This window comes from Malaclemys terrapin, chromosome 1, assembly GCF_027887155.1.
Source record: "Malaclemys terrapin pileata isolate rMalTer1 chromosome 1, rMalTer1.hap1, whole genome shotgun sequence".
Lineage (NCBI taxonomy): Eukaryota > Metazoa > Chordata > Testudines > Emydidae > Malaclemys > Malaclemys terrapin.
The window spans coordinates 353,588,853-353,612,919 of record NC_071505.1 but is presented as its reverse complement, the minus strand read 5'-3'; the positions used below and the strand labels follow the sequence as shown (position 1 = coordinate 353,612,919).

At 46.7% G+C, this 24,067-nt stretch overlaps 2 protein-coding genes across 2 annotated transcripts; both read right to left on the bottom strand.

Moving 5' to 3' along the window:
- Nucleotides 1-436: 436 nt before the first annotated feature.
- On the bottom strand, nucleotides 437-1,432 carry LOC128833757 (olfactory receptor 52R1-like). Its single transcript, XM_054021880.1, has one exon. The coding sequence runs from the start codon at nucleotides 1,430-1,432 to the stop codon at nucleotides 437-439; it is 996 nt and encodes a 331-aa protein (XP_053877855.1).
- A 13,474-nt stretch (nucleotides 1,433-14,906) lies between these two features.
- LOC128833746 (olfactory receptor 52E2-like) lies at nucleotides 14,907-15,899 on the bottom strand. The gene has a single exon (XM_054021855.1). It carries the CDS (start codon nucleotides 15,852-15,854, stop codon nucleotides 14,907-14,909), a length of 948 nt encoding a protein of 315 aa, XP_053877830.1. The 5' UTR covers nucleotides 15,855-15,899.
- Between the last annotated feature and the right edge of the window lie 8,168 nt (nucleotides 15,900-24,067).

Below are 24,067 nucleotides of genomic sequence, written 5' to 3'. Positions count from 1 at the left end.
TGAGGCAGGGACAGGAGTGGAAAAGATTGAGGAAGGGAGGGAGGGGAGGAGAGACGCCAGGAACCAGGGCAAGTGGGGCAGGAGTAGGGTCTTGGGGAATAGGTAGGGCGGGGGCAGGGTCTCAGGGCCAATTGTTGCCACCTTTCTAACTGCTAAGGATTAATGAGGTCTATAAAGACCAATTCCCCAGTTTGTCACGCTGACACAGCACCATAAGGCCAGGAAAGGAATTAAGATATCTTTCACTGACCAGTAAGTGATTCAAGAAAGAGGGCTCAGCACCATGTCACCAGCCAGTGCTTCATGGAGCTAGTTCTGAAAACCAGAGCACCAGAGGAAAAATTAGTTAGAATCATAGAATATCAGGGTTGGAAGGGACCTCAGGAGGTCATCTAGTCGAACCCCCTGCTCAAAGCAAGACCAATCCCCAACTAAATCATCCCTTATGAGTAATGAACCGGAGTAGCCTGTCCCGGATTTGTTTGGTCCTCACCCCATAGATGATGGGGTTTAGCATGGGGGGCACAAGTAGGTTCATGTTGCCAATAAGAACATGGAAATGCAGGGGAACATTCTGTCCAAAACGGTATGTGAGAGAAGAGAAGAGACCTGGGATGTAAAAGATTAAGATTACACAGAGGTGGGAGACACAGGTTCCAAAAGTCTTGAGCCGGGCATCCTTTGTGGGGAGGCTGAATATGGCCCTGAGGATGTGGTTATAGGACACAGCAATAAAAATCCCATCCAGACCCATTACACACAATAGCACAAAGAGTCCATAGTAACTACTGATGCGGGTGTCAGCGCAGGCCAGCTTCACTATGGATATGTGCACGCAGAATGGCTCGGGGATGATGTTGGTTCTGCAATATGGCCATTGTTTTACCAGGAAGGGATAGGGCAGTACGAGCATGCCACTGCGCAGCACCACGGCCAGGCCCATCTTGGCCACCATGGGGATTGTCAGGATGGTGGAATGTCTTAGGGGATGGCAGATGGCCACATAGCGATCAAAACCCATGGCCACAAAGATCCCAGACTCCATCCCTGAGAAGCAGTGAATAAAGTATAGCTGCATGAGGCAGGCACTGAAATTGATCTCCCGGGAATTGAACCAGAAGATGCTCAGCATTTTGGGCAGGATGGATGTAGACAGGACCAGGTCAGTGATGGCCAGCATGCAGAGGAAATAGTACATGGGCTCATGGAGGCTCGGTTCCAACTTCACAATTAACAGGATGATGAAGTTCGCCAGGATGGCTATTGCATACATGGTGCAGAAGGGGATGGAGATCCAGATATGAGCCTTCTCCAGGCCAGGAATGCCCAGCAGGATGAAGGTGGAGGGGTTGGTGAAGTCGGTTATGTTGGAATCTGACATGGAGTAGGGGAGAAAGTGTCCAACTCTGAGGCAGAACGGTGTCTCTTGCATGTACCGTACGTTCTCCTGACTTCCTGTATGTGCCCAGGGTCAAGGGTGATGGTCGCAGTACAAATGCCTGGATTGAGAGACAACGTGAATATGATACACTCCATACACTACTGGAGGCTGTTCTCATTGGTGAAGCAGATTGGTGAAACAGATAGGGGACTGGAACACATGATTTATGAGGAAAGGCTGAGGGAACTGGGATTATTTATCTACAGAAGGGAAGAGTGAGGGGGGATTTGATAGATGCCAGGCAAGGCATATTAGTTTGTCTTTGTTTTCTCAACTTGTGAATTTTACATTTGCTAGAGGGAGATTTATCTCTGTTTTGTTGTAACTTTGAAACTAAGGCTAGAGGGGGGTCCTCTGGGCTCTTCAAATCTGATTACCCTGTAAAGTTATTTTCCAACCTGATTTTACAGAGATGATTTTTACCTTTTATTTTTAATAAAATCCTTCTTTTAAGAACCTGACTGATTTTTCCATTGTCCAAAGACCCAGGTGTTTGGGTCTTTGGTCACTTTGTAACCAGTTGGTTGGGATATTATTCTCAAGCCTCCCTAGGAAAGGGGGTGTAAGGGCTTGGAGGGATATTTTGGGGGAAGCTGAACTCCAAGTGGTCCTTTCCCTGTTTCTTGTTAAATCACTTGGTGCTGGCAGCATACCAGGTTTTAACCTAAGCTGGAAGAAATAAGCTTAGGGGGCTTTCATGTGGGTCCCCACATCTGTACCCTAGAGGTCAGAGTGGGGAAGGAACCCTGACACCTTCCTTAGAGGTTTTTCAGGTCAGGTTTGACAAAGCCCTGGCTGGGATGATTTAGTTGGGAATTGGTCCTGTTTTGAGCCGGAGTTTGGACTAGATGACCTCCTGAGGTCCCTTCCAACGCTGATATTCTATGAGTCTATGATTCTTCACACACTGAAAAAAGACATTTTCATTATTCATAGAAATAAATTATGAACAACTGACCCAACTAATGCCAATTCCATATTTTATGGCATGTGTTAATAATTCCTACATGTCATGGTGTGGTAAAGCTTAATAGGCAATAGCAGGAAACACGAGTGTGGATACTGGTTATCCATCATTGTTCCTTAATGTAATGAAACCCAGGCTAGGGAGTCCATGCTGTAGGGTGTTCCCCATTCACCCAGTTGCTCAAAACCTGAGAATGGGAAAAAAAAAAAGTTTGCCAATTTATACTCCGTGGGGAAACATCCCAGCTAGCTGCACTCCAGGGAAAAGACCTGGGTGTTATTGAGAGCAACTCAGTGGAAACACCTGCTTTGGTAAATGATCGGGGGTAGAACCCCTTTTATGAACACCCAACCAGTCAGTTAGCTATAAAAATCCTTCTTAGTAGCTGTTCTCTATTTGCCTTACCTGTAAAGGGTTAAGAAGTCTCACTGAAATGCTTAGGTAAGAGAAAGTGAGTTGACACCTGGCCAAAAGAGCCAATGGGAAGTCTAGAAACTTTTAAAATTGAGAAAAAACTTCCCCTCTTTGTGAGGGTTGTTGTTTTCTCTTGGCTGGAGAGACAGAGAGCAGCAGGTCTGCTGTAAAGATTGGGCCAGCTATGAAAAATCATCAGCACTGATACCTAAAAATTACTCATTTGGAACTACAGATAAGTAAGTAGAACAGGAAATGTTTAGTTAGACGTGATCAGGATTCTCTCTTTATTTTGGGCTTGTGGAATCTTCTGTGGTAAACACAGGTGCTTTTGTTTTCTTTGTAACCTTTAAACTGGACCCCACCGAAGACGTTCTTGGGTGTTAATGCTTTCAGTTGCTCTTTTAATATCTTGCAACACCCTGATTTTCCAGATGTATTTTCTTTATTTTTTTTAATAAAATCATCTTTTTAAGAACATGATTTGATTTTTGAGTTTGAAAAGCAAGTGGTCTGTGCACACGTACTGAAATAGTTAAGTGGAACAAGGGTTCCAAGATCAGCTGGTACAACAGCTGGGTTTTCTTTTGTTTGGTTTCTTTCTCGGCTTCCCTGAGAGAGGGCTGGAAAAGCCAAGGGGCTTCAGGGAAAAGTTCCCAAGTGAGTTTTCCTGGATTTTCAAGAGACATTTTTTTCACTTGGTTGGTGGCAGCACTACTACCAAGGCCAGGGGGATTTGTAACTTTGGGAGTTTAATACAAGCCTGGAGTGGCAAGGTATTTTTAAGGTCTTTTGCGGACTCCCACCTTCTGCACTCAAAGTGCCAGAGTGGGGAATCAATCTTGATACCTGCTTGTTCACAGTAGTGGCTAAAACAAAGACAATGTTCAGATACCTAATAAAAGGGATGGAGAATAACCTGCTCTGGACATGCACACAGTTTTTGTCATCCAGTCTCCATAAAGGATGTAGCAGATAGAAAGGGGATTTCTGAGACCGGCAATGAGAATTGGGGAAGCTGCCATATGAGGACAGACTGAAAGTCTGGGCCTGTTTAGTTTAGAGAAGAGACAAAGAAGGGGGCATATGATAGAGAAGAGAAAAATAAAGAATGGAACTGATTAGACTCAAAGCGAGAGAGAACACCTCCCATCAGTAACATCTATAGACAGTGCTTCAACTAATTCCCCAAAGCTGAGGTAAATTATCAGCAAAGCTGATTGGGAGGAAAATTTAGAGATAAAAATAGGAATGAAAACTGAGGGTTCTTTAAGAAGAGTTTATTAGATAGTTACAAATCCAAGATTCCACAATCAAGAAAGTGGACAACTTTTGGGCAAAAACCTGGTTCATTGACAAAGTGAAGGTAACAATTAGGGTGAAAACAATATCAAACAAATGGTGAAAAGGGAAAATAGATAGCAAATACAAATTGATAAGTGATGTTAAAAACATCAGGGGAAAAGTCCATGCTAAAGATAACCAAAAGGAGGTTATTAAAAAACAAAAGAAATCCTGGAAAAGGTTTAGGACAATTCCTAGAGGGAGAAATGAAACTTGTTAATGTTTCAGAAAAAGTAGATGTGTTCACGACATATTTGTGTTCTGCATTTGGAAAGAAGCAGTATGAGGTGCTCATATCATGGGAGGATGAAACATTTTCCAGTCCAATAGCAGTCAAGAAGGGTATTAAGCAGCATTTCCAATAGAACCTTAGAATTACAAACACCAGAATTACAAACTGACCAATCAGCAACACCTCTCATTCATAATTTTAAAAAGGTAAATACAGAAAAATTCTGTTAAACGTAAAGTATGAAAAATTAAGAGAAAGTTAAAAAAAGATTTAAGAAGGATAAGAAACAATTGAAAAGCTGGTATGGGATTAGTTAAAAAAAACTTTAGGAATATAATTAATGCCAGTTAACAACAGGTCTTGTAAAATAAACCTTATTTCTTCCTTTAATGAGAGTACACATTTGGTTGATCAAGGGAACTGTGCAGATGCAATAGACTGAGATTTTTCTGAGGCATTCCAATTAGTAGGGGAAAATATTCAGATAAAAAATGAATACTGTACAATATCAGTGGAGCGTACTGGCTAGCAGACAGATCTCAGAAAGCAGTTGTCAATGGTCCATTGCCAGTCAATGGGATTGTTTTTGGTGTGGCTCTGCTGGGATCAGTTCTAGGCCTGATGCTATTCAATATTTTCATTAATGGTATGGGAGCAAATTGAAAATTATTGCAGATAAAATTGGTGGACAACCCAAAGATGGGCAGAGTGGTTACAATGACGAAGCCAGGGCAGGCATACTGATTGATCTGGTGTGTTTTAATACAGTCAAATGCAAACTTACCATCTCAGAACAGGAAATGCAGGCCTGACCCATAGACTAGACCACTGTATTATGGAATTCAGTGACTCTGAAAAGGATTTAGGGGTCATTGTGGATAATTAGCTCATTGTGAGCTCCTAGGGTGGTGCTGTGACCAAAGGGCTGTTGCGATCCTTGGATGCATAAACAGGGGAGTGGTGAGTTGGAGCCAGGGAAAGATTTTACCTCTGCACCTGGCATTGGTGAAACCAACAATGGGCAGTCCCGGGGTCTACATTTCAAAAGGGATGCAGAAAAATTGGAGAGGGTGCAGGAAAGAGCCACACCAATTTTTGGAGGCTGGAGAAAATGCCGGACAGTGAGAGAGAGACCGAAAGAAATTCATGTATTTATCATAAATAGTAATAATGGACTCTTAAATCAGGAAGAGAAAGGAAGAACAAGGCCCAATGGGTGGAAGCTAAACACCAGACGTATTTCAGCTGGAAATAAGGACCAATGTTTAGCACTCAGGATGATTAACCATTGGAACAAACCGTGAAGGGAAGTGTTGGATTCCCCAACTCCCCGTGTCTGTAGATCAGGACAGGATGCTTTTCTGGCAGATCTGCTTGAGGGCTTCTCAACACACAACACGCCACAGCAATGCTGCCATAGTTCTTCAGTGTAGTAATAGCTAGGTCAATGTATAGGAACGATGTAGGGAAACTGGATCCAGCAGCAAGTGACAAAGATGTTCCAAGGGATGGTACACAACCCATATTGAAAGCTGAAGGGACCAGATACGTTTAGTTTGGAAAAGTGGAGATTAAGGAGGGACATGATAACAGTCCTCAAATACTTCAAAGACTGCCATAAAAAGGTGGTAGAAAGTTGTTCTCTCTTGCCAGAAAGGGTAGGACAAGAGGCAATGAGTTCAAACTACAGCATAGCAGATTTAGATGAAATCTCAGGAAAAACGTCCTAACTTTATGAACTGTGGGACAATGGAACAGAAGACTCGGAAGGTTGTGGAAGTGCCTTTGCTGGAAGTTTTCATAATGAGGCAGGACAGCCATCTGTCTGGGGAACGTTTAGACCGAACACATCCTGTTTCTTGGCAGGGTGTCAGACTATCTAATCTTTTGGTCCCTTTTGACCCTGTGGCTTTATGATTCTACAATGTAAAATCCTACTATGGACCAGGCCTTAGTGACACACAAGTCAAGAGGCTTAATATAGGGGTAACTGGGTGAAATTTAATGGCCTGGATTATATAGGAGATCAGACTGGATGATCTAATGGCCCCTTCTCACCTTACAGTCTAGGAATCTATCGATTAAGAAAGCAGACCAGGCATTTATATTTGCTGTGACAATTCAATTCCCTTGGAAGTCTGAACATGTAACACTGATAAAATGAAATTGTTCACATAATCCACAATCGGCCTGTGTAATTCATTGCCACAGACATTATTGGACATTATCAGCCAGAGCCCTGAAATGCAAGAGGAGGAGGTGACAGTCTCTGTACATTAACACACAGCTGGCTTTTGAGGTCTTTACTCACTTCTTATTCCAAGGGGAGTTTTGCCTTAGTGGGGCCTGAGCAAACTATGAGCCAGGGCTCCAGAATTTGGCCTTTGTATTATACATCTACTAATACCTTTCTCCTGGAGGATCCACTGGAAAAATACAGACACCTTAGAATATCAGGGTTGGAAGAGACCTCAGGAGGTCATCTAGTCCAACCCCCTGCTCAAAGCAGGACCAATCTCCACACCCCTAAGTGGCCCCCTCAAGGATTAAACTCACAACCCTGAGTTTAGCAGGCCAATACTCAAACCCCTAAGCCATCAGCTGGGGTAGACAGGTGTGGGCAGAAAATACTGGAGCAAACTCATCCACTGTGGCAAGGGCCCTCAGATGCTATGCAGGGCAGAAAGTACCACAAACTTACTGTCCATCCCATCATGCCCACGTTGCACTAAGTTTGTTGAGGAGGTGAGCTTCTCAACATGAGATAGGTACCTGTGAATTCTGAGATGGAAGTGTCTTCCCTGGGAATCCCCCTCAGGTAGCTGTGTCCCACACCTCTGTCATTCCAGTATCGGCAGCAGCATCTTATGCCGAGAGCTGACGCAGGGGTGTGCACTGTTTATAATATAGCTCTGTGCAGTCTCAGGGGGGGTTCGCTCAGCCTCTAGGGGAGAAGCAGCATCTAGATGCAAACAGGCTGGAGACCAGCCTGTCTGTGTTTCTGTGCTAATTATCCAGCTTTAGCAGTAAACAGTAATTAAGGGACTTTCCCAAAGGGAGATGAGAACTCTTGGGCTCTGTGCTGAGTCAGAGAGCAATTGGCTGCTCCGTGTATTTGTATATATGTAAAAATTATAGTTGATTAGGAAGAAAAATTAGGGCTTAGTCCCAGATCTCCATAGGGTCTGATACCCTGTCAATAACCAGGATGGAGTAGACAGATAGATCTGGAGACAGATGCCTGCAGGAAGCACCTGGGTTTTAAGCACTGTTATGAGACTGAACAAATTCTCCTCTCTGAGTTGAACAGGGGGGCATTTCCTACTGTATTCAAGTGACTAACACTCTGTAGCTGGCAAGCATGGATTGAGTTTAATCTGTAGCTAAAGGCAATGAAGGGTGGTGGGAACTAGGCCCTTATTTGTGTGGATTATTGTGTTTATTATTTATGATCATTATTTGTGTTGTGGAAGCCTCCAGAGACCCTGCTGCAGTTCAGGGCCCATTGTGCTGGGCCCTTCATGTGCAAAGAAGGAGAAACAGCCCCTGTGTGATGTCATTGACATGAACTGTGACTGTATAGACCATTGTTGCAACCAGGGTCCCATAGTTGCCCAAATCTTGTACAAGGGAGGTTGTAATTTGCTGGTTAGGATTATGCTGTCTGTATGTGTGCATCATGTTTGTAGTTGAAGTTATGAATATTGGCTATTTACTTGTATCTCAATGTGTTTGATTCTGAGAAGCATCAGTGAAGCATTTGGTCAGCTTCTTGAGGAAGGACTATTCTGGGTAAGTGCCCAATCAAGAAACACTTAACTAACAATGGACCTTGGGAGACTCTAATCCACATCTGAGGAGCGTTCCTGGGAACGTTCAAGGTAGCATTTGAGCAATGAGTGCTCTACCTGAAAACTCAAGTCATGCATGGACATGTGACTTGTCCATGTGACTCCAAACTCCATACTGCTACTGTGATTTTCCAGAGTAAGAACAAAGGGGTCCTTCCACTTGGCAGAGGATATAAAAGGCCTTTGAAACCCATCCATTTTGTCTTCTATCCTGCTTCTGACCTCTGGAGGAACTTTGCTACAAATTGAAGCTCTGAACAAAGGACTGAACAACCCATCCAAGCTGGGATGTTGGTACTCCAGAGACTTGTTTGGTTTAAATCAGCAGTAATCCCATCAAGCCTGAAACAAGCCTAAACTAAGAACTTTGTAATTGGTGTATGTATTTGTTTCCAATTAATCTATTTTAACTCTCATCTATATTTCTCTCTTTTTATGACTAAACCTTTAGATATTAGATTCTAAAGGATTGACAACAGCGTGATTTGTGGGTGAAATCTGAATTATATATTGACCTGGGTCTGGGGCTTGGTCCACTGGGATCGGGACAATCTTTTTTTTTTATTTTACTGGGGTATTGGTTTTCATAACCATTCATCCCCATAAGGAGTGGTGCTGGTGGTGATACTGGGAAATTGGAGTGTCTGAGGGAATTGCTTGTTGACTTCTGGTTAGCCAGTTGGGTGAAACTGAAGTCCTCTCTGTTTGGCTGGTTTGATGTGCCTTATTAGTGAAGGACATCCCCCCACCCCCATCTTGGGCTGTGACTGCCCTGCTGTAAGCAATTTGTCCAGAATCAATACTCTCAGTAGTATCCCACCAGAGGCCACATTGTAACACTGTCTCAAGGAGCTTATTGAAGACACAGGTACTGTGTGTAACAAACCGGAAAAGGAGTATGCTGGGAGATGGGGAGGAACAGCATTAAGAATGGGTGGTTACACAGGCTGCTGGGTGGGTGTGAGACAGCTACAATGCACAGCCCTGCCCTGGCTATTAAAAGTGTGTCCTGAGCCTTTGAAAGCAGAGCACATGTTTGGGGGTGAGTGAGAACCAGTCATTGAGAGCTGGCTGTACCAGACACACAGCTGGGAGCGCGTGGTTCTCCGTTAGCTTTTGTAACTCTGCTTTAGTTCTAATCACACCTCCCTCCTTTGAGTGCAGACTGAGTCTCCTTCTTATGAATTCCCAGGAACCCCTGGGACCGGGGAGGAGACCAGAGGAGAGGGCAGAGGTAACAGGACTGTGGTGAAAGAAGGAAGGAGCAATCCTGGGGATGGAACAACTGAACCCCCCAAGGAGTCGAAAGTCTTCAAGCTTTGCCTACACTAGAACTTTTGTCTGTAAAACGTTTTTGGTCAGGGGTGTGAAAAAATCACTCCCTTAACCAACAAATGTTTCACTGATAAAAAGCACCAGTGTGGACAGTGTTATGTCAGTGAGAGACAGAGCTACTGCTGATCATTGGGGGTGGTTTAATTATCCCATCAGGAAAACAATTGCTCGGATGTGGGCGGCAACTTCATCCTAAAATGGCTGTACAGTGGCTGCCAACCCATCTGTCGCGGAGTGTGGGGGAGTCAGGGCCCTGCACCCCTCTTCCTGAGATTCACCGTGACTCTCAGCCAGGCGGTAACACAGAAGGTTTATTAGATGACAGGAACACAGGCCCAAGCAGAGCATGTAGGTACAATCAGAATCCCTCAATCAAGTCCCTCTGGGGGGTTTAGGGAGCTTAGCCCCCAGCTTGGGGTTCCCTGCGTTGCACCACCCAGCCCAAACTGAAACCAAACCAAAACTCCTCCCGCAGCTCCTCTCTTCCCCCTCCCCCCAGCTCCTCCTCTCCTTTGTTCAGTCTCCCGGGCAGAAGGGGTTATTTCTCCCAACCCCCCTCCTGGCTCAGGTTACAGCTCAGGTAGCTTCCTTCAAGGGAAGTCCCCATCCTCACTGCAACCCCCCTGCAACATGCCCAGGTCAAATCTGCCCCGCTCCCTGCTCGTCACACCATCCAAATGCTTTGCTCCGCCCACCAGAATTGCCTCTGTCTTGCTTGTTTCCAGCTTCAGCCAGCTGTTCTGTCCGGGAGAAAGTGGTGTGGTTGTACACAAAGGAGAGCAGGAGATTGGTATCACGTGGACATTGCTGGCATTTGAGTTCATGTTGTGTGACCAGTTCCCACAATGGCTGCCTGGAGATTTTGAGAGGCCCCAGGGAGGGAACTGATCCTTGTGGGACTCCACCAGGGAGGGGTCTACTTCTGGAGTTGCAATTTCCCGTCACCACTAATTGGTTGTGTTCCTCCAAGTATTCAGACCATTTTAATGCATCCCGCTGGACTCCTGCTGTCTCTTAGGTGACACAGCAGTATCTCATTGCCAACAGAGTCAAATAACGCAAAGAAGTCCAGGAGAATGAACATGGATGTCTGACCTCTATCCACTGACAGGAAGAGGTTGTCCATTAGTGCGTCTAAAACAGGCTAAGTGACTAGCAGTTGATGGAAAGGAGAAATTATAAAATATTGAAAATGGATAAGGGAAGCAAAAGGCACCAGAGACAAATCCGTGGCTGGCAGAGCTTAGGAAATAAGGAGAATATTTTTCAGTATATTAGAAACAAAGGAAACCCACAGAGTGGTATAGAGTTTTACTAGATGGAGATGGTAACACTGTTAATAGTGATGCACACAGGGCAAAAATGTTCCATAAACATTTCTGTGCTGTATTTGGAAAGAAGCAGGATGATGCACTCAGATCACATGAACTTCTTTCCAGTCCACTGGTAACTATGGAGGATGGTAAATAGCACCTACTAGTGATCAATATTTTTAAATCAACATTCCTAGATATAACGCACCCAAGGCGTCCTAAAAGTGTTGTTTGAGGAGATCTCTGCACCGGTGAAGTTCATTTTTAATAAATATTGGAACACCAGGAATATCCCAGAAGACTGATAGGCTGCTAATGTTATGAAAGTAGTCAAAAAGGGATGACTTAGATATTAAAAGGTGGTTAGCTTGACATCAGTCCTGGGCATAATAATGGAAAAACACATTTAGAAAATAAGGAATTGAAGGAGTACTACAGTTCACACTTTTTTTAGGGAATCACAAATGTGGGTGATAAAGGGAACTGGGGAGATGGAATAGATTTAGACCATTGAAATCTGTTTTACATAGTACCACATGATATTCAGATTAACAGACTAGACCTAGCCAGTGTCACTAGAGCACTTGTTAGATGGAGTGAGAACTGGCAATTGATAGATCTTGTGGGGCATTATCTCTAGGCTTCCTCGAGTCTGTCTGGTAAAATGCTGGAAGAGACTATCTGGGGTGCACGTGGAAAACCCCAAAACCACAAGTTTTCAGATGTGCACTGACAAAAAAGCTGAAATGCTCGATAAGAGCCCTTATAAGGCAACAGTGGGCAAAAGCAAAGGTAAATACAAACAGGGGTGGAGAATTTAGCAGGGTAATTAGAGAATAATTATTGGGCCCAGACCAAGACCAGAACTGCCCACCTGGCTAGGGGGAGGGCTAATGGTTACAATAAAGGGGAAATGCAAAGACGCCTCAGCGCTTTCTCATGAGAGACTCGAGAGAGACGTGGGAGACCCAGGTCCAAAATCTCTGCTCTACCTTATTTGCAGAAGAGACATAAACAGAGGACTCCCACATCCCATGTGAATGCCCTGAGCACCAGGCAAATGGCTATTCTGGGTGGGGAGCTCAGTCTCTCCAGATGGAGCTCTTGGACAAATAAACATTCAATGGAGCAGGGATTTGAATCGGATTCTCCCACTTTCCAGGTGACGGTGTGCCGTGGGGTTGATACACCTGTCTCCCTTTGGGGGGTGGATGCGGGTGACATTTCAGCCCCTAGGTTGCATCTGTAGGGCTGTCCCCAGGCTCGGAGCAGAATGGCCCTGTGGCCCTAGTCGGTGATACAATCCTTGCCGTCAGAGCAGCACGGCCTAGTGGCCAGGGTCAATAACAGCTCCAGATATCAGGGCAGTGCAGCTTAGCAGACAGAATTAATAGTGCTAGTGAGCTGGGCCATCACCACAGAAGGGGTGGTGGCCAAGATAGGGGGAAACGGTTCCTCCCTCTCCATAGGTCTGAACCTAGGGCCCTGATGGTTGCAGGGTTGCCCCCCACCTGCTTGACAGGAAGCCTAGTGAAACACAGCAAGCCTATCTCCAGGTCTGCAGCCACTTCCCCTCCAAGTTTCCTGGGTCATTTCCTAACTAATTCTCTGCAGTTTGCCATCTCGGGGTCTCTGTGGTCTCTCCCCTCTCTGTGGCATCTAAAGCCTGTGTGTAGGGCTCTGTCTCCTGCTGTCTGGCCTCCGTGGCCTGGAATCAGCAGCACACTTCCTTCCTCATTGGTGGTCAGCCAAGACTGAGCTGCTCGGTGGCCTTTTATAGCCTGTCTACAGTTCGAGCATGTTCAGCAGAGCTGAGGGGGTGTGGCCTCCTTGGCCAAGAGAGAAGGTTTATCAACCCCCACTGCACTGGTGTAGGGTTGAAATACCCCATCACAAGGCACTAAACCACTGGGCTGGGGGACATTATGGGGGCGCACAAACATGGATGCACATGTGCACACACACACGGACCCATGTGTACACACACTCAACCATGTGCACACACATATATGGACCCATGTGTACACACACTCAACCATGTGCACACACACACGGACCCATGTGTACACACACTCAACCATGTGCACACACATATATGGACCCACGGGCACACACACATGGATCCACATGCAGAAAGACGCAAGGATGCAGGTGCACCCATATACGCGGACACATGTGCACAGACACAGATGAGCTCGCATAAGCACACACACACAAACTGACGTGCACACACACACACAGATGCACATGCACAGATACACACACACACACACGGGTTTATGTGCAAAAACACACATGGACCCATGTGCACAAACACACACATGGATGCACATGCACACAGACATTCCCAACCCGCAAGGCCCAATCCAGGAGCCGTGGTCTGAGAACCCCTAACAGATCGGGCCTGCTGGGGAGATGCAGGGGGGAGACACCTCATTGGAGAATTCCACGAGAGTTGAGGCCTGAGCAAAGACTCTGAGCAGCTTGTTAGCTGTGGAGCAGCGTCAGCGCTCAGGCTGCTTTGTGCAGGCTACTGGAGGAACTGTAGGCTCCTGCAGGGTTAGGTAGAAGATGAGCCGGGGTTTGAGAAATGCACTGGCACCGAAGTTCAGTATTTAACTGAGTGCCTTTGTGGATCCAGCCCTGATACCTTACTGGAAGATGCTTTAGTCAAACACAAGTTAAGGTTGTTGAAAGCCAGGGGGCTGGCTGGCGACGTTTGGAGGAAACAGCCAAGTTCACGGACATCCACCTCTACTTTTAAAGAACTCTTTCCTCCCGTCTTTGTACAAGGTGCAGGCTCCCTGTGGCAAAATAAGCTTTTATTTGCTCTTCCCATCCTCCCATGGCTCTAGTGTCCCAGCTGCGTCCCTGCTAGAACCCGGTAAATGTCCTTAATTTAAGTGGCTAGTAGCTGTAGCACCATTGTGGGACGAGAACACGGTGTGATGCTGTATGATTGAATATGACCATTTTTATTATTTTTGCTACCCTGATTATACAATTGCAACAAATGTTGTACATAATATGTCCTGTCAGGTGCCAATGGGAAAGCTCTGATTTGCTAAATATGACTATCCTGTTTATGTACATGTATCACCTTTGTGTCTGAAGTTATGGTTATTGTTGCTGTACCGGTATGAGAACAGTGCCAGTTCATAGCCAGAGCAATGGTTCTGGTGAGGTCAGGACTCCCAGTTTTGATTCTCAGCTCTGCCACTGACTCATTGTGTGTCCTTGGGTAACTCACTTTACCTCTGTGTGGCTCAGTCGGTCCATGACATGGGGAGAACGCTGCCTAGCTAAAGAGCTGCTAGATGTAGTGACTAAAAGCGTCATGCAAAGTGTACATTAGACTAAGCTTCCCTGTTCAGCTTCAGGCCCTGGGCAATGGGTGGCCTGTAGTTCAAGATAAGGTGCCGTGTACGTGTATAAATAGCCAGCTAATGGCAGATGTGTCATTTATTTCCCTCCTGTGAGCTACAGAACCCACCCCAGGCTCTGCCCAACAACCCACCCTCCCAGGTATCCCAGCTAACGCAGGGGATTATCCTACAGCCTCTCTCAGCTGTTGTCCTTCTACCGTCAAATTTCATCCCTTGCCCTGCCCCCAAGTCATGGCTCAGGGCAAAGAGCTCCGAGAACCATCCCCACAGTGTGGTCTCTTTTGTTGGGAATTTGTAGCTGAGTAATAGGGGCAGGGTCTTGGGGGAATAGGGAGAGAAAAGGGGAGAAGGAGGCTGTGCTATGAGGGAAGAGGACAAGCCAGGGGCAGGGCGTCAGGGGTCTAGTTACCAGCAATAAGAAAGGTGGAAGTCCTATGAGTTATTGAGTTCTACACAAATGAATTCCCTCGTTTGTCACCCTGACACAGCCCAGTAAAGCCAGGAAAGGGTTTAATGTCTCTTTGACTGGCCAGTGAGTGATTTAGGGGAAAGGGCCCAGGACCATGTCACCAGCCAGTTCTTCATGGAGCTCGGTCTAAGAACCAGAGCACCAGGAGAAAACTTTAGGTCCCTTTATGAGTAAAGAGCCGGAGCAGTCTGTCCCAAATCTGTTTGGTCCTCACCCCGTAGATGATGGGGTTTAGCATGGGGGGCATCAGAAGGTAAATGCTGGCAATGAGAACGTGGAAATGCAGGGCCATATTCTTGCCAAACCGGTACGTGAGGGCGGAGAAGAGACATGGGATGTAGAAGGTTAAGATGGCACAAATGTGGGAGCCACAGGTTCCAAAAGTCTTGAGACGGGCATCCTTTGTGGGGAGGCTGAAGATGGCCCTGAGGATCTGGGTATAGGACACAGTAATAAAAAATAGGTCCAGACCGAATACACAGAATACCACAGAGAGGCTGTAGTAATTACTGACATGGATTTCAGCACAGGCCAGCTTCACCACGGCCATGTGCTCGCAGTACAAGTGGGGTATGATGTTGGTTCTGCAATATGGCCACCGCCTCGCAAGTAGAATATAGGGGAGCACAAGAATGCTGCCACGCAGCACCACAGCCAGGCCAATCTTGGCCACCATGGGGTTTGTCAGTATGATGGAATGTCTCAGGGGATCACAGATGGCCACATAGCGATCAAAAGCCATGGCTACAAAGATCCCAGACTCCGTTACTAAGAAGCAGTGAAGGAAGTACATCTGGGTGAGGCAGGCACTGAAATCGATCTCCCTGGAATTGAACCAGAAGATGCTCAGCATTTTGGGCACGGTGGACGTGGACAGGACCAGGTCGGTGATGGCCACCATGCAGAGGAAATAGTACATGGGCTCATGGAGGCTCGGCTCCCTCTTCACAATGAAGAGAATAGTGAAGTTCCCGAAGATGGCTATGGTGTACATTGCACAGAAGGGGATGGAGATCCAGACATGGGATGCCTCCAGGCCAGGAATGCCCAGCAGGATGAAGGTGGAGAGGTTGGTGAAGTTGGTTGTGTTGGAATCTGACATGAAGTAGTGGAGAATGTGTCCAACTCTGAGGCAGAACGGTGTCTCCTGGATGTACCATATGTTTCACTGACTTCCTTTATGTGCCCAGAGTCTAGGGTGATGGTCGCAGTACAAATGCCTGTATGGAGAGACAATATTAATATTACACACTGTGAAATAAACTATGAACTGACTATACTAATGCCAATTCTATATTTTATGATGCTCCATACATCAATAATTCCCACACATTGTGGTTGTGGCAACCTTAATAGGCAGCAGCGTTAAATACGAGTTTAGTGATAGCTCAGTGGTTTGAGCATTGACCTGCTGACCCCAGGGTTGTGAGTTCAATTCTTGAGAGGGCCTCTTAGGGATCTGGGGCAAAATCAGTACTTTGTCCTGCTAGTGAAGGCAGGGGGCTGGACTCGATGACTTTTCAAGGTTCCTTCCAGTTCTAGGAGATAGGATATCTCCTTTTAAAAAAAAGAGTGTGGATACTTTATTCATCTGTATCAAGTGCAAGCTGGTCTCCATATTGGAAGAGAACGTTAAAGGACTAAATAACCAAGTATCATCCCTGCGTTGAATCAGAGAAAATGAAGATTTTCTGGATAGAAGTCAATATTTCATTCTGGAAGAAAAACATGCCAAAGAATCAGAGTTTACAGTGCAGAACGGGGAAGAATATTGGCAGAATGTGACCTCCAGAAGAAGAAAGAGGAGAACCTACACACCCCCAATGCAGATAGAGGTGCACAACCGTTTTCAGGCTCTCTGCACAGGTACTGCTGTGGAGAAGGATTTGGAAGAGCCCTCTGAGGGAAGGGATCAGATGGAGACCCCAATGGCCGAAAGGCATTGGATGTATTGTCCTAGGAATGGGGGAACCATGACCACTGCTCCCAAAGAGAGGAGATGGGTGGTGGTGGTCATGGACTCCATCCTAAGGGGGACGGAATTAGCAATCTGCTGACCAGACAGGGAGAGTCGAGAAGTGTGCTGCTTGCCTGTAGCTAGAATTCAAGATGTGACGGAGTGTTTGCTGAGACTGATCAAGACCTCGGACCGCTACCCCTTCCTACTTCTCCATGTGGGCACCAATGATACTGCCAAGAATGTCCTTTAGCAGATCACTGCAGACTACATGGCTCTGGGAAGAAGGATAAAGGAGTTTGAGGCACAAGTCATGTTCTCATCCATCCTCTCTGTTGAAGGAAAAGGCCCACGTTGGGATTGTCAAATTGTAGAGGTGAGTGCGTGGTTACCCAGTTGGTGTCAGAGAGAGGGCTTTGGATTCTTTGACCATGGGATGTTGTTCCAGGAATAAGGATTGCTAGGGAGAGTTGGGATCCACCTAACAAAGAGAGGGAAGAGCATCTTTTCAGGCAAGCTTGCTAACCTAGTGAGGAGGGCTTTAAACTAGGTTCACCGGGGGACGGTGACCTAAGCCCAGAGGTAAGCGAGGAAGAGGGATACTGGGAGGAAACACAAGGAGGAGGGTACAAGATGGGAAGCCTCCTGATTCATACTGAGAAAGTAGGGAAATTGGCTAGCTATCTTAGGTGCATGTACATGCAGGGCCGGGTCTGGCTTTTCGGCCGCCCCAAGCAAAAAAAAAAAAAAAAACTGTGGCGTGACCAGAGCGTGGGTGCAGGGGGACCGGCTGCGGTGGGGGGGCGGAGGGAGCAGGCGGGAGAGAGAGAGAGAGAGAAGGGGGCATCCAGAGCTACAGCAGGGGTGCTGCCACGCGGCCCCTCCCACTGCGCCCCCTCCTGCCGCCTGCCGCGAGGGCTCCGCTCCTGTCAGCAGGGAGGGGAGGAAGAGGACTTCCCTGCAGGGCGCTCTGGTTCTCCACGCCACCACCCCCTACAGGGTGGCCGGAGCGGAACAAGAACAAAACAAAACAAAACAAAAGCGGTCGTGCTGCCCTAGGATTGGGCAGAATGCCACCTCGAACAGTCTGCCGCCCCAAGCACCAGCTTGGTCAGCTGGTGCCTGGAGTCGGCCCTGTGTACATGAATGCAAGAAGCCTGGGGAACAAGCAGGAAGACCTGGAAGTCCTGGCACAATCAAGGAAGTATACTGTGATTGGAATAACAGAAATTCCGTGGGGCAGTTCACATGACTGGAGCACTGTCATGGATGGGTACAAACTGTTCAGGAAGGACAGGCATGGGAAGAAATGTGGAGAAGTTGCACTGTATGTAAGAGAGTGGTATGCTTGCTTACAGCTCCAGTATGAAACTGGAGAAAAGCCTATTGAGCAATATAGTAGTTCACAGACAATCATGGATGTTTTTGGAGAGAGTTGGGGACAACTTCCTGGTACAACTGCTGGAGGAACCAACTAGGGGCCGTGCTCCTCTTGACCTGCTGCTTCCAAACAGGGAAAAATTGGTAGGGGAAGTAGAAGTGGATGGCAACCTAGGCAGCAGTGACCATGATACGGTTGAGTTCAGGATCCTGAGAAAAGAAAGAAAGGAGAATAGCAAAATACGGACCCTGGACTTCAGAAAAGCAGACTTTTACTCCCTTAGGGAACTGATGGCAGGATCCCCTGGGCATCCAATATGAGGGGGAAAGGAATCCAAAAGAGATGGTGGTATTTTAAAGAAGCCTTCTTGAGTGTGCAGGAACAACACATCATGATGTGCAGAAAGAATAGCAACTATGGCAGGTGACCAGCTTGGCTTAAAAGTGAATATTCGGTGAGCTTAAACTCAAAAAGGAAGCTTACAAGAAGTAGACGCTTGGACAGATGACTAGGGAGGAATATAAAAAAACATTGCTAGAGCAGGCAGGGGTGTAATCAGGAAGGTGAAAACCCAGTTGGAGTTGCAGCTAACAAGGGATGAAAAGGATAAAAAGAAGGGTTTCTACAGGTATGTTAGCAACAAGAAGAAAGTCAGGGAAAGTGTGGGACCCTTACTGAATAGGGAAGGCAACATAGTGAGAGATTATGTGGAAAAAGCTGAAGTACTCAATGCTTTTTGCCTCGGTCTTGACAAACAAGGTCAGCTCCCGAACTGCTGCTTTGGGCAACACAGTATGGGGAGTAGGTGAGCAGCCCCCAGTTGTGAAAGAACATGTTAAGGACTATTTAGAAAAGCTGGACATGCACAAGTCTATGGGTTCAGATCTAATACATCCAAAGGTGCTGAGGGAGTTGATTGCAGAGCCATTGGCCATTATCTTTGAAAACTCATTCAGTCCTTTGTTCAGAGCTTCCTTTGTAGAAAGGTTATCCCAGAGGTAAGAAACGGGAATGAAGACAAGAAGCACTAGGAGGGTGGTGAATCACTGGAATGGGTTACCTAGGGATGTGGTGGAAACTCGATCCTTAGAAGTTTTTAAGGCCTGGCTTGACACGGCCTTGGCTGGGATGATTTAGTTAGTGTTGGTCCTGCTTGGAGCAGGGGGTTCTACTATATGACCTCCTGAGGTCTCTTCCAACCCTGATATTCTATGATTCTAAGCAGGAATGAAGACAAAATGGAAAAGATGCAGCCGCCTTTATAGTCTTTTGCTAGAGAATTGTATCCACTTTGCGTCACCAATGTATAGAAATTATTGAGAGCAATGGTCACCTGGAGCTTCTACCATTCGATCCTGGTCACACGCAGGCTGTCTCTCCCTGCCTGGCCCCCAGAAGTAGCTGGCTGTCTGAGTGCAGGCATGTCTCTGGTCTGTAGCTCCTGCCCCTGCCCCCAGCACTTTCCAAGCAGCTCACATTGGCCTGTTTCCATTGGAAAGGGCAGCAGTGCAACATATGGAGACCCACTCTCCTCTCCCCCCACAGGCTGCATACAGAGACCAGCCTGCCCTCTGACAGCCAGATGTTTCCAGGAGTGGCGTGGGGCCAGCCAGACAGAGACAGCCTTTTTGACTCCCACTGTGCTGCCAACTGGGAGCTGCCTGTGGTAAGCGCCTCCCTGCCGGAGCTTGTACCACCACACCCTGTGCCAGCCCTGAGCCCAAACCCAAACTCCCGCTGAGAGCCCACACCCCTTACCCCCTCCTGCACTCAACACTCTACCCCAAACTAGAGCCCCCTCCTGCACCCAGAGTGTTGGGGTGCAGGAGGGGGCTCCAGGCTCGGGCAAACTCCCTCCCAGAGCCTGAACCCCTCACTCCCTCCTGCACCTGAACCCTCTGCCCCAGCCTGGAACCCCCTTCTACACCCAAACTCCCTTACACCCCTCACTTCTGCACCCCAACATATTGCTGCAGGCTCTGCCAAGAGCCCCTTCCCATATTCTGAACTTCTTGGCCCAAGCCCAGAGCCTGCACCCCCTTCAGCACCCCAACACCCTGCCCCAGCCAGATGAAAATGAGTGAGGGTGGGGGAGAACAAGGGTGTGTGTGCAGTGGGCGGGGTTTGGGGAAGGGTTGGGGCCTCATGGAAGGGGCAGGGTAGATCCTGGGTTGCCCTTAAATCAAAAAAGTGATCTTGTGCATAAAAAGCTTGGAGACCACTAATGTAGAGAAACTGGGAAGTATCAAGTGGTGAGAGACAAAGGTGATCCAAGGCATGTAATGCAAGCCATAGGAGCAAAGGCTGAAGGAACTGAGTATGTTTAGTTGCGGGGGGCGGGGGGGAAGGTGTGTGACATTCTATACTTTGGGGGAGCACCCTGTAGCCCCCCATATCCCTCATTTTTATATAATTGCGATTTTGCATCCAAAGCATGTCATGTAAGATATCAGGGGAAAGGTTCTGATCTGCTGAAAATTATTTCCCTATCCATATATGTATATATCAATAATGCATATGAAGTTATGAGATTGTGTTGTATGGTTATCACTAAAACATGCTAAAAGTTGGGGAATCTGCCAGATATTGGCTCCCCAGAGACAACAGAAAGGAAAATAACCAATGCCCAGGCAGGGTTTCAAACAACCATCAACAGCCATTGTCCAGCAAGGGAGCTATAATTCAAAGACTCACCTGCACGAGACCACACCAGGGGAATTGCCCAACCTTGCCTGGAGACTCAGCAATGCCCTCCAGACATGCCTGGACGTGTGTTCTACAAGCACATGGACTAAGGGTATAAAACAGGACCCAGGACCCTAAGCATTTGCCTTTCTCCTGCCCCCACCTATGCTGCAAGCAACCATGACACTCAAAAGACTGAAGAGCCCAAAAGAGGCACTGGCCCAGGCTTCAAGGGTGAAACCTGTGTGCTATTAAGTGCAATGACCAGTGGGGTGAGAAAAACTGCTTAATCTATATGTTGCCCATTCCAATAGAGTTGAGAGTTTAGACTGCATGCTTACCTTTTATTTCTTTGGTAACTAATTCTGACTTTTTTCCCTTTCTCTTATAGTCTCTTAAGATCTAGCTTTTGTAGTCAATAAACTTATTTTTTCTGTTTATCTTTACCAGTGAGTTTGCCTGAAGTGTTTTTACAAAGGCTGATGTACATCTACTTTCCATTGATGAAGTGGGGAACCAATTAATAAAGATGATATATTCCTGAGCTAGAGTGCTGGGGGGATTTGGCTGGTGCCTTTCTCTGTGTGATTCAGGAGTGGCTCTGGGCGCATTCATGCAATCTAGCTGGGTGTGGGGCTCCACATGCGGTTGTGCTGAGTGATGACAGCGCCTGGCGGGGTTTGCTTCTTGTCACTAGCAAAGCATTGAGAGAGACAGCCCAGGCTGGAGAGTTCAGGGGGCACAGCGCTCCCACAGTCCCAGGCTACACCCAGTCGACCCTGTCACAAGAAGATTGAAGGGGGACATGACAGCTGTCTGCAGATACTTGAAAGGCTACCAGAAAAAAAAAAGATGGAGAAAAATTGTTTCCTTTTGCCGCAGAGGTCAGGACAAGAGGCAATCTGAAATCTCAGGAAAAACTTCCTAACTGTAAGAACAGGAGGACATTGGAACAGACGCCTTGGAAGGTCATGGAAGCTCTTTCGCTGGAGGTTTTTCAGCGGAGGCTGAGCAGTCATCTGTCTGTGATGGTTTAGACACAACAAATCCTGCATCTTGGCAAGGGGTTAGATTAGATGACCATTGCAGTCCCTTCACACTCTCTGGCTCTAATATTCTATTAGATAAATTCCCACAGAAGACCAGGCCTTAGTCACACAAGTTATAGAGCTCAATACAGGGGTAACTGCATGACATTTAATAGCCAGTGTTATACAGATCAGACTGGAAGATGTAATGGTCCCTTCTGATCTTAAGCCCCATGAATCCATTGAAAGAGAAAGTTGATCAGGCATGTATATTTACTGTCTCTCACAACACTTGAACAAGGGAACATTCAATTACATTGGAAGTCTGAACATATAATACTGATAAAATATTTTTTTTTACATAATCCCTATTTGGCCTGAGGAACTCCTGCCAATACATTATTGAAACAAACTGCTTAGCTGCATGGGGCTCACAAATGGATTGGCCTTTTAGGTGGCACCATCTTTAGTTAAGGTGGTCTGACACTTTCAATTAGAAGCACTCATTTTCAGTTGCTTATAACTTTGCCAAACTTTTAACGTTTGGAGTGAAATTTCCCATGCGGGGTGTCTGCTTGCAGATGATTATTTTTTTGAAAGTTTCAGGCATAACAGTTCAGTCAACTTCTGGAATGAAGTCAGGAGATAAGCTGTCTTGCCCATGTTTAAAAATCCTTATAATTGTTCAAGTTTCTAGCAGATAAAAGTCAGGTAACAGCCCCCCTCTCCTGTCCCCTTTAGCAGTGAGAGCACTGAAATGCATAGCTGGGTCCTGAGATCTTTACTCAGTTCTTACTCCAAGGGCAGTTTGCCTGAATGGGGTCTGAGTAAACTACGTGTTATGGCTTCAAAAATTGGCTTTCTATTGTACACCTACTAACACCTTTCATCCTGAGAGATTCCCGTGCCACTGAAATGCAGCCACCTCCGGGCTTGAGGCCATCAGCTGGGGGGCACAGTAAAGATGGACATTTTGGCTTATGTCATTGGTACAAGCTCGTCACCTGTGGCTAGCAGCCTGGGAGGTTTAATGACTGTGAAGAATGAAAAGGAAAACAGACTTACTCTCTGTCCCACCACGCCCATGTCGCACTGGGTTGTCAAGCAGGTGATCTCCTCAGAAGAGACGGGTACCTGTGAATTCTGAGAGGAAAGTGTCCTCCCAGAGAATCCCCTTCAGGTAGCCATGTCCCACAGCTCTTTCTCGACAGCATCTACAGCAACACCCCACGCCGAGAGACAACACAGGTGTGTGCACCATATATAATATAGCTCTGTGCAATCCCAGTGGGGTTCACTCAGCCTCTGGGGGCAAAGCAGCATCTGGATGTAAACAGGCTGGAGACTAGAGACACTCTAGCCAATGTTTCTCTTTCCATCCCTGTGCTTCTGTGCTGTTTATCCAGCTTTAGGAGTAAACAGTAATTAAGGGAACTTCCCAAAGGGAGATGAGAACTCTTGAGCTCTCTCCTGAGTCAGAGAGGAATTGGCTGCTCTGTGCATTTGTGTATATGTAATAGCTATAGTTGATTAGTAAGAAAACTAGAGATAATGCCTAGATCTCCATAGGGTTAAATGCCCAGAATAGACAGTAGACAGACAGATCTGGAGGAAAATGACTAAGGGGAGACATGAACACTGTCTTCAGGCACATGGGGCTGTCTCTAAGGGATCAGAGATCAGTAATTCTTATCAGTAACTATCATCATAATGTGAAGTATCTTTCATTTCAGGATCTTCAAAACACTTAGCAAAGGAAAGTCCTTATGAACATATCTCAATTATATGGACAGGTAAACAGTGGCCCAGGGATACGTGACTTGGCCAAGGTCATACAGAGAGTGACAGACAGAACCAGGAGTCCTGTCTTCCCTGCCATAATTACAGTCTCTCCATTAGTAACTGTCTATATGACAAGAGGGACATGGGCCTATTTGTTGGGTGGGTGTGACGGACTTCCCTAGAGCACAACCCGGAACTTGGGTACCACTGAACCATCTGGCATGCCAATCTGGGCATCTCTCACACTGTGTGCCTGTGACAAGCTGCAATCCTCTCCAGGCCTTGCACTTACTCAGCCATACACAGACAGGGTCAGACCCAGTTGCAGTTACAAGAATGCTTTCACTAGCCAAGCATGAACCACAATAGAAAGATGCCAGCCAATTCCCCGGAACTCCCCAGCCTAGGACTCGGGAGATGTATCATCTTGCTGTGATCAGAAGCCTGACCAGTGTAAGTTTATTACCCAGTCTGCCGCTCCC

Coding starts and splice junctions, on each gene's coding strand:
- LOC128833757 (XM_054021880.1), bottom strand. CDS start 1,432: ATGCAAGAGACACCGTTCTGCCTCAGAGTTGGACACTTTCTCCCCTAC.
- LOC128833746 (XM_054021855.1), bottom strand. CDS start 15,854: ATGTCAGATTCCAACACAACCAACTTCACCAACCTCTCCACCTTCATC.